Source organism: Balaenoptera borealis (assembly GCF_965194805.1).
Source record: "Balaenoptera borealis genome assembly, chromosome: 18".
NCBI classification, from domain to species: Eukaryota; Metazoa; Chordata; class Mammalia; order Artiodactyla; family Balaenopteridae; genus Balaenoptera; species Balaenoptera borealis.
In genome coordinates this window covers 49,165,307-49,182,764 of record NC_138877.1, presented here as the reverse complement: position 1 = coordinate 49,182,764, position 17,458 = coordinate 49,165,307, and the positions used below count along the sequence as shown (strand labels likewise).

The following is a 17,458-nucleotide window of genomic DNA, read 5'->3' as shown; positions in this document are numbered from 1 at the left end:
GACTATTTTGATTCATTTAGGACAAAATATTTGTTAACCTAAGAAAGGGAAAAAAGTGTAAACAGGACAGAGTAGTAACTACATTCTGACCCTTTCAACAACTAATTTAATCCATTTAACCATCATTCATTTTCAAGTGATATTAGATAAAGAAGAACTGATTACATGTAAGGAGACAGTATCACGCTTGAAAACAAAGGATCAAAAGAAGAACCATTTCAATAAAATTTCCCCCACTATGACTAATCCTAATTTGTACTTCCTCCTTCAAACTCAGCTCTCCCATTCAACTCCACACATACGCTTTAAACCAGCTTCTATTCAGGGAATGATATACAGAAAAAATGGTAACAACAGAAGGAGAGAAAAAGGCAAAAGTGTAAGGAGTTAGGACAGAAGTTCCAGAGCATTTCTCAATTTTAAGAATGACATAAAATGAAGTTGCCCCAAAAGGATCTACCTTACATCTTGTTGGAATGGAATAGAGAAAATGGGATATGAAAAATAAATGGAAAACAAAAAGAAAGACCAGAAAGATGCAATTTCAGATTTCTTGACAAAACTGGACTATACAGCTTAAAATGCATGGTACTTTGCATCCGAGTTTCATTTACTGTTCCCATCTGATTCCCCCAAAACAATCGGGACCTTAAATTGTACATTCTATAAGAACTAAGTTTCTTCCTAATATCTTCCGTTTCTTTCAGAGTCAAGGAAAGAAGAAAATAAATCCCTAAAGAAGGAAAATAAATGTGAGAGCATCTTAACTCCTTGTAATTCTAACATAATCAAAATAATGAAAAACTATACTTCAGAGTAAAATGAAGCCATGCAAACTATACTTATACATCTAATAAAGATAAAACTTGACACTATTTCCTCCCCCATCACTAAGAGTCTGCACTGATTGGGCCAAAAAAGCCAACTAGACACATACATATACATACACGCACACACAATTTATTTTAAATTGTGTATACATATACGTGAACACATACTTGAAATCAGAACTTACCCACTGCTTTCCCAATAGTCAAAAAAACCTTCTCTTATAGGACAACACTAACCAAAGTAGATTACACATTTCACTTGTAAATTAATTACAATTTAATTTCACGATGGAAATTCATTTCATAAACTTTTACAACAGATCTTTGAATGGTCTTAGCAATCAACCACATTATTTCCCTCTATCAAACAAGCCAAAATTTAAAAATAGAATTCAACACTGGCAACGGCTACTTTTGAAGCTATCTCCACTGAAGTAAGAGATCCTCGAAGACACAACCTGCATCTTATTTATCTCTGTATATATAGTTCCTAGCACCATACCTGGCATAGCAGGTGCTCAGATTACTAAGTTAATCAAATGAAAGACAGACAATAATTTCATATTAGGTAACAAGAACTTGAAAAATGTTCATCCCTTCGACTCAAAGTAATTCTACCTACAGGAAATGATCTTAAAGAAAGAACCTAGAATGAATATATGAATAAACAAAGATATTCAATGAAGTTATATGTTTAACTTGAAAAACTGAAAACAATCTAAATATCAAAAGTTAAGGTAACTGGAAAGTAAATTATGGTTCATTCACATTAGAGTACAGTGCCAAAAGGAATTATTTATAAAGAGGTTTTGATGAAGAAAATACTCATGATAAAATATTAAGAAAAAAATCCCACAAAAATGTTTGATTTCGACTGTTCTAAAATTAGCTAAAAAAAGATTTGAAGTTAAAAAAAAACCCATAAATACTAAAAGCATTTTTTGCTACATTTTCCATACTGGCATGTTTGTTTAATACATACATAGAACAATTGTGTCAGTTTCTATTATTTTTCATTATTACTATAAATTTGTATGGAGGTTCCTGAGCAATATAATAAATTTATTGTTTTTGTAAAAAGTTAAATAAATAATAAATCATCAGGAGATCTCTACTCATATCTGGGCTGGCTCCTTAATTAATGTGGGCAAATCACAAACTTTAGAAATGGCTTTTTAGGTAAGTATTGATGAAGTAAAACTAGAGTCTGAAGGCAAATAAAATATTCTTTTTTTTTTTTTTAAATAATTATGCATTTAAGAATGTATGCACATGCATTTTTTTTTTTTTTTTTTTAGAAATTCACGTTCTTTTATTTATTTATTATTTATGACTGTGTTGAGTCTTCGTTTCTGTGCGAGGGCTTTCTCTAGTTGCGGCAAGTGGGGACCACTCTTCATCGCGGTGCGTGGGCCTCTCACCATCGCGGCCTCTCTTGTTGCGGAGCACAGGCTCCAGACGCGCAGGCTCAGTAATTGTGGCTCACGGGCCCAGTTGCTCCGTGGCATGTGGGATCTTCCCAGACCAGGGCTCGAACCCGTGTCCCCTGCATTGGCAGGCAGATTCTCAACCACTGCGCCACCAGGGAAGCCCCTAAAATATTCTTTTGGATTTTTCTTTTCTTGCCTTTACATTTGACTTGCATACTGTTTCCATTATTGTCTCACTGTATTTGTTCACAATTAAAAAAAACACTTTTAATTTAATTTCCTCATATCCCATTGCTGTTCTTCTATCTTCCCAAACTTAAGTGAAACACGAAAGCAGTAACTTTCAGCGTAGGTTAATGAAGCATAAGTGAGGTGGGGCTACCGTCCAAATTTCTGGATTAGCCAGAGTCTGCCAGACGATCATGGCGGGATTCAGAACATACAAGTGGCCAATCTTCTAAAGAGGCTACTGTGTTTTGGTGGCTCATCTTACTGATTTCTCATTTAGTCTACAAGTCTCTGCATGCAATAAGGCTCCTGCCTACTCCATTCCCATGAAAGTGTTCTGACAGAGAGTATCAATGATGTCAGTTGTTATTACACTGTTATTACTGGCTCCTCTTCTTCCACCCACTCCTTTAACACCTATGTGCCCCAGGGATTCATTGTGGTTCACCACTGTTCTCCCTCTGTAGAATTCTCAAGGTTCTAACTACTCTCCGACCAAATACAGAACTCCAGATATTGCCCTGGAGCTTTAGACTCCATATCCAACCTCTACACAGATGACCCATTACTCACCTTAAACTCAATATGCTGAACACTAAACATACCATCTTTGGTGACTCCCCATTGTTTATAAAATTCAAGCCACCCCTTGATCTGGCTTCACCCTATTGCTTCAGCTCATCCTCTGCCATTCATATGCATTTTTCTGAAAGCCTGGTAAAACAAAATCACCACCTAGTATTTACTGAGGGCCCATTAAATACCAGGCACTATTATAAGCACTTTATATGATTAACTCATTAATTTTCACAGCAATCCCATAAGGTAGATGCTATTCTTTTCATTTTACGCTAAGGAAAGTATCTTGCCTAAGCTACTAAATAGTAGAGTCAGTATACAAACCTGCATCCTGTGCTCCTTACTTTTATACTATGCACTTTTTCATAAATGCCTATATACTGTCCATTGCCAAGCACTGTCCTGGGGATTCAAGGTAAATATGACAAAAAAGACCCACGTCCTCATGGGACTCCTATTCTATGAAATAAATGGAATAAACAAACAAAAAAACATATTGTAGATTAAAAAATGCCAGGAAGAAATACAAATACAAATAAAAAGGATTTTATGACAGAAAATTCACTGAGGTGGCCCTACTTAAAGGTAATGAAAGAAAGCCTGTCTGAAAAATGAATTTAAGGTGAAACCTGAAGGATGAGAAGGTACCAACTATGTAAAGTGGAAGGGTACCTGGACAAGGACTGGGCCCTTACAAAGCACAAAGATGGTACTACGGACTGAACGATGTTCTCCAAATATTCATATACTGAAGCCCTAATCCCCAATGTGACTGTGTTTGGAGACAGAGCTTTTAAGAAGTAATTAAGGGGCTTCCCTGGTGGCGCAGTGGTTGAGAGTCCGCCTGCCAATGCAGGGGACACGGGTTTGAGCCCTGGTCCGGGAGGATCCCACATGCCGCAGAGCAACTAAGCCCGTACGCCACAACTACTGAGGCTGCGCTCTAGAGCCCGCGAGCCACAACTACTGAAGCCTGTGCACCTAGAGCCCGTGCTCCACAACAAGAGAAGCCGCCACAGTGAGAAGCCCGTGCATAGCAACGAGGAGTGGACCCCGCTCACCGCAACTGGAGAAAGCCCGCGCGCAGCAACGAAGACCCAACGCAGCCAAAAATAAAATAAATAAAATAAATAAATTTATTAAAAAAAAAAAGAAGTAATTAAGATTAAATGAGGTCATAAGGATGAGGCCATAATCCAATAGGGCTGGTGTCCTTATAAGAAGAGGAAGAGACACTAGAGACTTCTCTCTCTCTCTCCAGGTGCACAAAGAAGAAAAGCCATGTGAGGACACAGTGAAAAGATACCCGTCTACAAGTCAGGAAGAGAGGCCTCAGCAGAAACCAACCCTGATGGCACCCTGATATTGACTTCTAGCCTCCAGAATTGTGAGAAAATAAATTTCTGTTGTTTAAGTCTTCCAGTTTGTGGTATTTTGCTATGGCAGCAAAACCAAACAAATACAAATGGGAAAGACTGAGGTGCGTCGTAGGAACTGACAGAAAACAGTGTGCTGGAATACAGAGAGCAATGGAGATAATAATATGTCAAAGACTCTTAAGTCCACAGATGGTAGATGAACCAGAAATAAAGTGATCGCAAAACCTGTCCCTGGTGCAGGAGTTTTAAGGTGGTTGATACTGAATTTGGAAATGTATGGTTGGGTTTTTGTTCTCTCAGTGACTGGGAGTCACTAACATACAGCGGCTAGAATATAATAATCTATATTCCACCCTGGAATGCACAAAACAGCCCACACAACAAAGAGCTGTACTCGTCCCAAAATGTTAATAGTGCCCTACTGAGGAACAGTGGCTAATAGGATGTTTGGTTTACTCAGGGGACTACAGAACACCGAGATTTAGCCTCTTTTGGTAGTTCTTACACCACTAAGGTTAGTTTTGAACTACTTCTGGTGAATCAATAATTATGTGTTGTGCCTATGCACAAAGGAATGGTGTTGGATACTCTGGGGCATATCCACAGGAATCGAACACCAATCCTAGGTCGAAGAGCCACAGCAAGGGAGATATGACACCACATTTCAGCAAATCTAAGGCACCAGTGGGTTTAAGATGCATCATTTTATGTACCACTAAAGAAGGTAATACCACCAAGTAAATTACAAAATCAACTGTAAGATACACCCTAATTTCAGAGCTGTTACAATGTGAAAAAAATATACATCTTAAATAAATGAAGAATATGAAAACAAATAGCTAAAACGCAAATAGTAGGAATCATATAAAATAAAAGAGTCTACAGAGGGAAGGAGTTTAGGTCTAGAGAAGGAGATGTGAACATCATCTAAAAGGAGGTATTAAAAGCCGTAATTTGGATAAAGGCCAAAAAGGAGGCAAGAGGAGGTACCATAAAGACAATTTTTTTTTAAGTAAACAGGTATTAAAGCATTTAACTGCTTTACTACAATTAACGGTTTTCGTATTTTACAATAATTTCATGCTGATCTCCACCATCACTGCTAATTTTAACACTACAAATTTGTAAACAAAAAAAGCAAAGCACAGTGAAGATTAAGAACATGCTCAAGATCGTAAAAAGCAATACGAGAAACAGAGCATCCCATTCATTTCCAATATGGTGTCGAAACCACTTAGACATGCCACTTGTTTGTGTGTGCGTCTGTGTACGTAAACTTAGTCAAAAAAGCAATGGTACACACCTCTGAAAGCAGAACCTGAGAGCAACCAAGAAGGTATGATACAATTACAGGGAGAATTAATGTTTAAATTCCTAAATGGTTTTATTATAAACATTCACAGTTACCAGTCAGAGCTATGAAAAACTGCAGTTATATCATAGTATCAAATTGTTTTCTCCTTAAAAAAATTTTTTTGAAGATAGTGGGAATATTTAAGTTCAATACTTCTAAATCAGTATTTTTTCAAGTATTTTTAAAGCATAAAGGCAATGTCATCTTTGTACATGAACAAGTATGGTTCCAAGTCACACATGGGATAAGAAAGAAGAAAATCTATAATTCTCTGGTATTAACACTTAAATGTGTTATAAATACACCAAACGATTTTAATTAAATTCTATTCATTTTGACTGAAATACCTTCTGACAAACTTCCCCCAAGAGTGGGAGCGTGAGGTTTTGAGGGCAGAAAAAGGAGAAATGGAAGGAGGGAATCCCTCATGAAAAAGAGAATGAAAAAAGAGACAAGAGAAGGAGAGGAGAGGTGACCTAGCTGAAGAAATAACTAGCTAACAGAGTAAAGATGGTGGAGATCATCACATTGCCCCAGAACAGATTTCCTGAGTAAAGAGAATGTTACGGCTTTTTGCTAGAAGCTGAGCATGATAAAGGCTCTTGAAAACCATACTGGCTATCTACCTTTACTACAGGGCAGGTATTTTTCTCAAAACACTTGCAAGTCAAAGGAACCTGATGGGGAACACGCAGACCACCCGTTAGCCAAAGCAAACAGCACACAATCTGCAATCTGTCTAAATGATTAGACAAACTGAGATGGCTGTTATCAAAGTGCATATTAACAGTTTGTCAAAACATGTTCTTGGGCTACTTTATGACTACTTTTACATAAGCAAATTCCCTCAAAGGAAAAAAAGTCCCAATAATTTTCTAAAACTACATGTCATACAACAGAACTGTGGTTAAATTTACAAGTGGCAGGAAAAGTTTTGAAAAATGTGAAATACCTCAGTCTGACCTTCATGGGCACTGGTCTCATGAGTAACTCGAATGGCCTGTAATAAGAATATAAAGTATTAACAGGAAAAAATGACTATATCCAACTTTTTAAATGAAAACAACAACGCTCAATTTTAACATCTAAAGCCTTGTTAAGAAACAACAAATGGGAGGAGATTTTTGCAACAGTTTAACACTAAATATTTAAGAATGATTTCTGAGTAAGCAAATGAATTGCTGTGCTTTCCAACCCACAAATCTCTGAAACCTTAGGAAACTGGGTATCTGCTTATTTGTAATTGCCAGGGGTAAGTGGGAGTCATTTACCTTATTTAATTGCTGGAACTAACATTTAACACTTTATTCAACTGAGACTAGAATAAAGTAAGCATCTCACAGATAGAGACTGAAGAAGCTTAGCTCATCTGTTTCTCCAGGTTACATGCTATTCTGCAGCTCTGGCTGTATTTATGCTTAATCATGCAGTTTCAGTCAGCACTTTAGAAATGTGAAGCAAAAGGCATGCATTTATCAGAAGCTAGAGATTTTAGGTTCCTGAACTTAAAAAGAAAAAAAAAAATGCTCTTATAATACCCACTATTAACAAAGATGAAGAGAAATAGTCAAAGTAAACTACGGGTGAAAAGTACCTTTATGAATGGCAATTTGGCAATAAGAATCAAAGCTTTAAAAACATGCAAACTATTTGGTCCAGCGATTTCTCTTCGAGGAGTTTATATATTTACATATAACTGTACATAATTATATATAACTAATGATATTTGCAAAGACTTAGCTACAATGATATACCGTGTAGTATTTTTTCAAATGGTGGAAAAAAGGGAAAAATATTAAATTTCTGACAATAATTTATTGGTGAAATAAAATACTACACTATGGAAAGCTAGGCAGCCATTAAATGATGATGTCAAATATATACTTACTGGTATGTAATATGTTTGTGATAAGTTAGGTGAAAAAAGCAAGTTATAAAACAATATTACAGTGTGACAAATTTTTGTTTCAAAAAATTGTGTATACAATTATATACTCCCTATTAAAAATATAAATGATGGCTACCTCTCATTGGTGGGATTACTGGTGACTTTTATGTTGTTCATTTTATTTTTATGTAAAATAAAGACATTTTATGAGATCAGCAGGTTTTTTAAAGAAAAAAACAACTTAAAATAATCAAAGTATATTAGAATGCTAAAACAATATAATCAAGTCAATGGATTTATTGGGCACAAACTCCGCCTAACACATTGTTTTAGCCAAATAATTTGTACACTATACTGTTTCTAATTTCAAAGAACTTACAATCTACTTAATAATGTCATTAAAAGGTAAAAAGCCTTCAAAAGGAAAACAGATTTCAAATAGAATAAAATGTAAATACCAATCTAAATTCTATGAAATGGTACAATCATTTAAAATGTCTTAGACTATGTGGCCTGTGTCCTCACACATGCAAAAATATTACACTGATAAAATAGCTAGAGAATATTCTAACATCTACCTTTAAACCTTTGTTTTTTCCATTGGTCTTCAGCCTTGTTCCAAATTCCCAGTGAAAGACACACAGGGTATTGCCAAGCATATATTTATTATAGGGAGGGAATGGTAAGGAACAGTCAATCGTAAGATATTTTATAAATTGTTAAATCAAATTGCCTTTTTTCTCTCATTCAGCTCTGGACGTAGAAAAGAAGTGGCAATTTATCAACATTTATGGATATTTCAGATAATGTTACAAAAGTACAAAAGGCCTGTTTTAATGGATACAACAAAAATCCATAATTGCATAAAATACAGTTTCAAGACAAACCCCCAAACAGAATCTACAATCCCAGAGAATTTTGCCCACGCATGAGATCAAGACAGAAAAAGGTACCGACGTCATAGTTCTCCAGGTATCTGGCTCGTTCTTCAGGGCTCATTGATGCAGACTCCTCCAGGAATTTTTTCAAGGTTGATCCAGATTCTGAGAATATTAAAGATGATAAAATTGAAAAGGCTTGATATCTCAAAGAGACTGAGATATGAAAATACTGGAAGCATGCTAACTACTTCTCAGGTAAAACCCTTTCACTGGTAAGTTAGGAATATAAGAATATTGGGATAAATGATAGGGCTTAAGTTATTTGTTTGTTAAACCTGGGGAGGATTAATATTTCCCCTAATAGTATATACATTCCCATTATAAAAGAAAGAAGGGAGGAAAAGCTTTATTTGATACTTCGAAAGAAAGAACTAGACCACCACCTACTGCTCAATAAGTTAACTTATAACTTAAGGAGGGGGAAGATAGCAGTAATGAAAAATTATTTACCAAAGTGCATCTTGTCTTTATTGTTGGCAATAGCATGGATTAGTCCAATTGTTCCACAGGCATTGCTGATGGTTTGCTTCATGAAATATACTGATGATGTAACATCTTGCCCCTGAGATTTTATTTTTTCCTCTTCTTCTGTTCTGAATATTTCATACTATCCAAAAAAAAATCAATAGTCTACATGTGAAAATAATACATTAAAAAGGACTTAAATGTAAATCTGGAAAAACTCTAAATATACATCAATGGGGATTTGGTTAACATGGCATAGCTGAATGAAATACTATAAAACATTTTTAAAAGAATAAAACAGGGCTTCCCTGGTGGCGCAGTGGTTGAGAGTCTGCCTGCCAATGCAGGGGACACGGGTCCGAGCCCTGGTCTGGGAAGATCCCACATGCCACGGAGCAACTTGGCCCGTGAGCCACAATTACTGAGCCTGCGCGTCTGGAGCCTGTGCTCCGCAACAAGAGAGGTCGCGATAGTGAGAGGCCCGTGCACCGCAATGAAGAGTGGCCCCCGCTCGCCGCAACTAGAGAAAGCCCTCGCACAGAAACGAAGACTCAACACAGTCATAAATAAATAAATAAATAAATAAGAACGTGAATTTCTAAAAAAAAAAAAATATCATTAGGGCTAATGGGGCTGAAGTAATAGGGGTCAAGTGGTCATAACTCCACTGGGTCCACAGTCCCAAACTATGGTCATTTCTTCTCTTCCTGAGTGTCTTTGTCTGCTAGGGATGCTATAACAAAATGTAACAGACTGAGTAGCTTAAACATAAACATTTGAAAAAAAAAAAAAAAAAAAAAAAAGAATAAAACAGATTTACATATTCTGACTTAGAAATCTGTCCATGATTATAGAGTGGTTACAGGCCAGTATATATTAATATGATTCTCATTTATGTTTTAAAAATATTTACTTTATATATGCATTGAAAAGTGTTAAAGGATATAGAAAAACTTAACAGATAAGAGATCTGGGATAAGAGATTACTGGAGGATTTTTACTTTCTATTTTTCACATTTCTATACTGTTACATCATATTATATTAACAAAATTCACACTATATTTATAAGCATATGATATTCATAACATTCACCATTATCTATAACAACTGATTGTAAAAACAATATGGTACAATAATGTCAAAAGTGTGGGCTCTACATCTGATTACCTGAACCCACAACCTGGCTCTGCCATTATTAGCTGTGCAACTCCAACAAGTTACTTAATGTCTCTGTGCCTCATTTTTCCAATTGTAAAAAGCATTAAAAATAATGAGGTTAAAAAATGGGTGGGGAGAGAAATTAACACAACATTGTAAATCAACTATACCTGAATAAAATAAATTTTTTAAAAAATGAGTGAGGATGGGGACTTCCCTGGTGGTCCAATGGGTAAGACTCCGTGCTCCCAATGCAGGGGGCCCAGGTTCGATCCCTGGTCAGGGAACTAGATCCCGCATGCCACAACTAAGAGCCGGTGAGGCCAAAATAAATAAATTATTTAATTAAATAAATTAAAAAAAAAAAAAGTGAGAGAAGGAAGAGAGTAGGCAGATGATTTTATTGTTTTGTTTATTGTTTTCCTATAATTTTCAGATTCCAGTAGAGTAAGGAGCCCTACTATAGCCCACAGGCTACAGGCCAAACCTGGCCCACCGTCTGCTTTCGTAAGTAAAGTTTTATTTTTGTATTGTCTATGGCTGATTTCATACTAAAAGGCAAAGTTGAATAGTTATAACAGAGACTATCAGGCCTGCAAAGTTGAAAATATTTACTAGCTGACCCTTCACAGAAAAAGTCTGCTGACCCCTGCGATAAAAGAAACAAATGATGTCTATTTAAAACCCATAATTAAGGAACTGCTTTTAACAACAAACGTACCTGTGCCTGAAAAAATAATTTTATGAATGTGCTCCTAAATCAAATTTTTACTTTTTTAATTTTTTACTATTTTTTTATTGGAGTATAGTTGATTTACAATGTTGCATTAGTTTCTGCTGTACAGCAAAGTGAACCAGTTATACATATACATATATCCAAAATCAAATTTGTAAATATTTTCAGAATAAATTCTGAACCATTAATTCATTCATATAAGTTCAACTGATAAGAACTGAAAAGTTCAATATAGTAAGGTCTTGGGCTGAAATGTTTTGTACAGTCCTAGAGTTTAGTTTGTTATTGTTGTTGCTTAATATCAATGTTCCCTGGTGACAAAGCAAAAGAGTTTGAAGTTATCAAAAAGTTATCATAAAGTTATCAAAAAGTTTGATAACTTCTCAAGATTTAAGGTTTAGAAAAAAAATCCTAACATGATTCAGAGCAAGTATAGGAAAAAGGAAAGTGACTATGTGTTTTCACTGTGGTCTGCCATAATTAAAGACAACAAAAATATCAGAGAGAAATAAATTAATAGCATAAAGCACATTTAAAACACTGTAACTGACTTTATTTAAAAGATAATGAGGTATCCATAACAATTCTTTTGCTATTAGTATGCTGAAGCCATTCACAACTACATAATCAGTTTCTAAATTAGAACTCAGAAGATTGAAACACTTCATATCTCCTAAACCATCCACTAGATATCCTTTGAGTGATTTTTATTATGTCATTTATGAGCTGAAATAGGGACCGACCAAATTGTAAGAGATATCAAAAAGCGGCAGATGCCACTATATCTTCTACTTATATAAGTAAGTATAAATACTCATTCCTCACATCTTCCCATTTACTTAATTTTTTACAATGCTGAGTTCATCCTATTATTTCTAAGTTTAAAAATAAAAATCAGAAAGATATAGACTCAAAACTGTTTTAAAATGGCTCCATAATACATATAGCTATAAGATATCATTCTAGAAGGCCTGAAATATGGAGATTTGAATTTAGATACAGAGAGCTAAGAATAGCTATTTATAATCCCCAACATATCCTAAATCTGCCAATTAAATTGTATTTAAGCTTAACGATTCGCACCCAAATCAAGTTTATTCTGAAAATAATGTAACCCATGTCATTAGTTACATCTACCTCCTTAAAACAAAGATTTCTTTATGTATATATTGAAAACATTTACATATTTTATATATTAAAATTTTGAATATTCTTTATTCATATATTTTCTAAGACAGATTTAAGATTATCCTAGTACTTAACATTTCTAAAGTATACACATCAAATTGTGATTAAATGTCACATCAAAACAGTTGAGGCAAACTAGCCATATTTTATAAAAAAAAGTAAAAGAAAACTACCAGAGTTTAAAAGACTCAGGGCTTCTCTGTCAATCTACAAATCAAATTCTAAAAACATCTTTTTAATAAAACTAGATTTTTAGGATGTCCCCACTGTCTAGATTTCCTCATTTTATGCAAGAAGGGAGTCATCTGTTCTTAATTCATAGGTTTAATTCAACAGCATAGGTTTAATTCAACACTGAAAGAGAACTGTGCATTTACTGGAAACTATATCCTACTTAACAATTACCTTTTCTGTAATAGGGAAGAGAAGCAACACTGCACACACTGGTCTTGGTACCATGCTGAGGAGTTCAGGATCCATTCCATATACATCAACAAACTGCCAGTTAGGATGTAGACCTAATTGTTTGAGAAACTGGTAAAAGGGGGAAAAAAAACAGTTTAGTGTTAACAGGGAAATAATGTGTATGTACTGTATATCTGATACATAAAAGGGAATGGAAGGTACAAATATTACTGATGTTCAGTAAGAATGAAGTAAAGCAGGTTTTCCATGAAAAAGGTAGGAGGAGATAGCAATTTATTTATATCAGTTAACAAACATTTAAAATTTACAATATATTAAGCAAAACTCCTTTTTTCAAAATCCATTACTTTGGGATTGAACATAATAAGTCAGGACTTCACCGAACATATACAAGTGGCTTGGTTGATATCTTAAACTCATTCCCAACATTGGATTTTTAAGGAAATGCATCTAAGTTCTAGTACATAAAGAATTATTTTAGTAGTAAGTCAGCATAGTTTATCCTAATTATCAAAAATGATGACTGAGGTTTAAAGATAGATGATAGGTCGATATCACAAGTTTTATCAATGAGCAAAGAGTGTATAAGGCCAAAAAAGTCCAAGCAACTTGTGTGAACATCAGGAAATGCTTGATACAAAAAGTAACCTGGGGCTTCCCTGGTGGTCCAGGGGGTAAGACTCCGTGCTCCCAATGCAGGGGGCCTGGGTTCGATCCCTGATCAGGGAACTAGATCCCGCACGCATGCCGCAACTAAGAGTTCACATGCCACAACTAAGAGTCCACATGCCGCAACTAAGTCCAGGTGCAGCCAAAATACATAAATAAATAATAAATAAATATTTTTTAAAATAATTATATAAAAAATAAAGTAACCTGCTGGCTTCCTGACTTTCAGTACACAATGAAACCTACTCAGCTTCACTGTCTCTCCTACATCTAGCAAAAAAAAAAACTGTAACAAAAGAGCAGTGGTTTTTTCAACCTCTTAAGAATTCATAGGGAAATAAAATATCAGACCCTAATCTATTGCAGAGAGAAAAGGAAAAAAGAACATAATAATAAGAATGATGTCAATTTCACAATAAACTCAATAAATGCCTGTATTGAAGGAAATTGATGGTTTTAAAAAGTTCACCATCACAAAATAAATTTTACATGATAGAAATAAAGGAGTAGAGGAAACAAAAAACATACTAAAAATGCATCATTATACCTTACTTCGAGAATACATTATAGTATCTACTGGTCTAACATTATCTGAGATTTAAAAATAAAAAGGTGCCTTGGGTATTTCTCCCTGAAGAACGATCACACATACTTAGATCATCAAATGACATCTTGCAAAACCAATGGAAGCCATGCCCTATTACATAAACAGTGTTATTCATCTCACAGTCAGGTTCTACAAGACAATACCTTCCTGATTAAAGGACCACTCTCCACATTCCTCCAATTCTCTGCCTGTAGAAAAAACGCTACTTACTGATAGTATGGTTGGTCAAAAATAAGGTCTTAGATACATTTAATAAGAAATACTCTGAATTAAAAAACTTCTCTTGGCAGAATGTGCTCAACATCCATAAGTTCATCAAGTCACATGCTCTGCAACAGTCTGGGGCCACAGAAATCAATGGACTTCTCTAGTTAATACCTATTCTTCATCTGATTCCTATTAATGATTCCAGACTTTAATAAAGTTCAATGAAGTATTCCAAACTACTTCCCTCTCCCGTCTCCACTTTCTCTGAAATTCTTAGTCTATGCCCTCCTCAATATTCAATTCTATCTAGAAACTAGAAAAGGACTAAAATTGACTGCAAAGCCAAAGGAAGGAACTGTGTCTTACTCATCTTTTTATTCCCACTGCCTAGCACTGTACTGGCCAAACCATAGACACTCAAGTTCTATTTGCTGAACTTGCAAGAAATTTGTTGAATTTGTTAAAGATTGTATCTCTGTCTTAATAGATAATCTAGCCATCTGTATGTCTACACATGTCTGTTAAGCTATGTTTATCATGAATATTTTATATATACTTTTTATTTGTGCCAAGTTAAAGAGGTAGGAAAGATACGTTTGGCTTCTAATCTAAAACCAGGCATTTATTTTATCAACTCCAAATACTCCAAACAGTACCTGCACAGGACTGACAGCTCTCAAAGGCATACTGTCAAGGAAAAGTATCATAAACCCTGATAAAAGAATTTAAATTTATTTGTTAATATTATGTACCCCCAATAGCCATATTGCTATAAAGTTATAAAACAAGAGGTACATGTAACAGAATAATTTTTACATCTGTGCTGCAAACTGAAAGTAACAGTTAAACATTTTAGTGAAAAAACAGTCTGGAGAAAATTGGCAAATTACCTTGAAGTTGTAAACTTATTCCATGTCAGCCAAAGCTAAAGAGTATAAAAATTAGCAAGCTCCAAAGGCAGCAGTTGTAGCGAGAGTGATTAGTATCAAATTGAGGACACATCAATGATTAAATAGAAGATTAAATTAAATATATAAAAATGATTAAAATTTAACTGGAATCATACTTTTCCTCAACTTTTTACTCATATAGCCAATCCAATAAGATTGATAAAAAGACGTTCAATTTAACTAATATCTATTAAGTACATCGATGCGACCTCTGACTCCAGATTGTTATGGGTCAGACTCACACAGGAAGTCATCATATGCATAGAAAGAATAAAAGAGGCTATGCCTAGTAACTACCTCTGGGCTTCAGAGAAAAGGTGAGGAAGAAAGTCTCCAACTTTTACCTCTCACTTTTTTTTAAATAACGAAGGTATTCTATTTTTATAATTAAAGGAAAAAAAAGAACCTATGTGCATTTGTGATGATCATAATCAAATAGAGAAAGATTAAAAAGAAATTCTCTAAAATATTAAATATTACTAGTAGTTAGCTTGGATGGTGTGGAACTCAACTTTTTATCTTCCAGTGTTTTTAAAAAGTGTTATTTTTACAATAGACGTAGTTTCAAAGATACAAATCTACAGAACTGATACGCATGTATTTTCTTTAAATTTACAAAACTGGGATAAAACATAATGCCAGTTTTAAAACTATTCCAAAAAAATCTCTCCAGATAACTCACAAAGTATTCTATATAGTATAGGCACTTGCAAAGCCATCTCTACACAATTAGAAGCATCCTGTTTGCATCAAATATAATAAAGGGATTTATAACCTTTAATATCTGTCTTCAGGCTTTTTTAAACATTGGGTAATAAAATAACCAAACATTCTGACTGACTAGCTCACTAAATTTTTATAATGTCACTAACGTTTGGCCTATCAAGAAAAACAATTAGTAAATTAGAATATGTGCCCAAAAAACATCCTTGGTTAACTTATCCTTTTCATTCTATAGTCCAAAGAGAAAATTTCCACCAGATACAGAATATTTTAATTTATTTGTAAATATTTTAAAACAGTATCTTGTATCAGAAACTATGCTAGGAACTTTAATGCACTTCACCTTTACTGCAAAGGAGGTTTTATTATTACATCCTTTCACCAATGAGAAAACTGAGCCTGGGAGGTTCTGTGACTTTTCAAGGTCATGCTGCCAGAACCCACATGCAAAGCTCTGGATGTTCTGGTGCTTATTTACTTGTCTCTCACTGCTGAAAGTATCTTTTTGTACTTTGTTCTCTAATTTTAGCCACAATGAACTCTTCAAGTTCTCAAAGGGTCGATAACCATCTCTTACCTTGCTTTTGCACACAAACTGGACTTCTCTCTATCTGAAAAACTGGTAGCCTCTCCCCTCATTTTTAATGAATTCCTCCTCATTCTTTAGGTGATAGTCAAATAACAAAAAGTCTGATTACATAAATTTTAAAAAACAGAAAAATTAAATCTACCTTCCTTTCAAATTTGTTCTTAAGTCACTTGCTCCGGTCTTTAATGGCCAGCTCAGGACAGCAATAGATTCTGCCTTGTTACTAATTTACTAACGATTTGGGTTATGACAGAAATTATACTTATCTAGTAATTGCTTGATATCACTACTAGTAAAAGTATACTAGTAGTAACTGCTAGATGCAGAACTAGGAAAATAACTAATAGTTAAATGAGAAAACAATGGTTTTTAAAGTCTGGAAACCAGCCAAATGAATTTTAATAGCTATTTAGTAAACAAACAAAAATGAAATTACTTAAGTACAGAATGGGGAAATACTAAAAACATTTTATGTAGGGACCAAGAAAAAAAGGAGTTTGCTTTACTGCAGGCTCAATAGGGACTACACAATTGTCAACGTAAGTGATGCAATGCTGATCTGCTTTAAAAGTTGTATTACTCAGGATAATTTAGTAACACACTATTTCAACACAGATTATTCAGAGTGGAATATGATATCAGCTCTGGCAGGCCTAGTTTATGAAGGATGACAACAAACAAAATCAGGCTCAAAGAAAGGTCACCAGGGGGCTTCCCTGGTGGCGCAGTGGTTGAGAGTCTGCCTGCCAATGCAGGGGACACGGGTTCGAGCCCTGGTCTGGGAAGATCCCACATGCCACGGAGCAACTAGGCCCGTGAGCCACAACTACTGAGCCTGCGCGTCTGGAGCCTGTGCTCCGCAACATGAGAGGCCGCGATAGTGAGAGGCCCACGCACCGCGATGAAGAGTGGCCCCCGCTTGCCGCAACTAGAGGAAGCCCTCGCACAGAAACGAAGACCCAACACAGCCATAAATAAATAAATAAATAAAGACGATGCATTTCAAATAGTAAAAAAAAAAAGAAAGGTCACCAGGAATGATAAGATTTTGGAAGACATCACAGCTGGAGGATCTGGGCATGTTCGAAGAAAACTTAAATTATTATCATC

General features: G+C 35.0%; 1 protein-coding gene across 4 annotated transcripts in view; it reads right to left on the bottom strand.

Annotated features, from left to right (window-relative positions):
* UCHL3 (ubiquitin C-terminal hydrolase L3) overlaps nucleotides 1–17,458 on the bottom strand; it is a 43,463-nt gene that overhangs the window by 19,663 nt on the left and 6,342 nt on the right. For 3 of the 4 annotated variants that reach the window (XM_082365997.1, XM_082365998.1, XM_082365999.1), the window contains 4 exons: nucleotides 12,583–12,711; nucleotides 9,080–9,236; nucleotides 8,646–8,731; nucleotides 6,753–6,800 (listed from right to left, as the gene is read on the bottom strand). In XM_082365997.1, the coding sequence (XP_082222123.1) occupies nucleotides 6,753–6,800; nucleotides 8,646–8,731; nucleotides 9,080–9,236; nucleotides 12,583–12,711 (420 nt within the window). Of the gene's footprint in view, nucleotides 1–6,752; nucleotides 6,801–8,645; nucleotides 8,732–9,079; nucleotides 9,237–12,582; nucleotides 12,712–17,458 lie in introns of those variants that run through there. The other variant, XM_082366000.1, reaches the window with a different exon arrangement.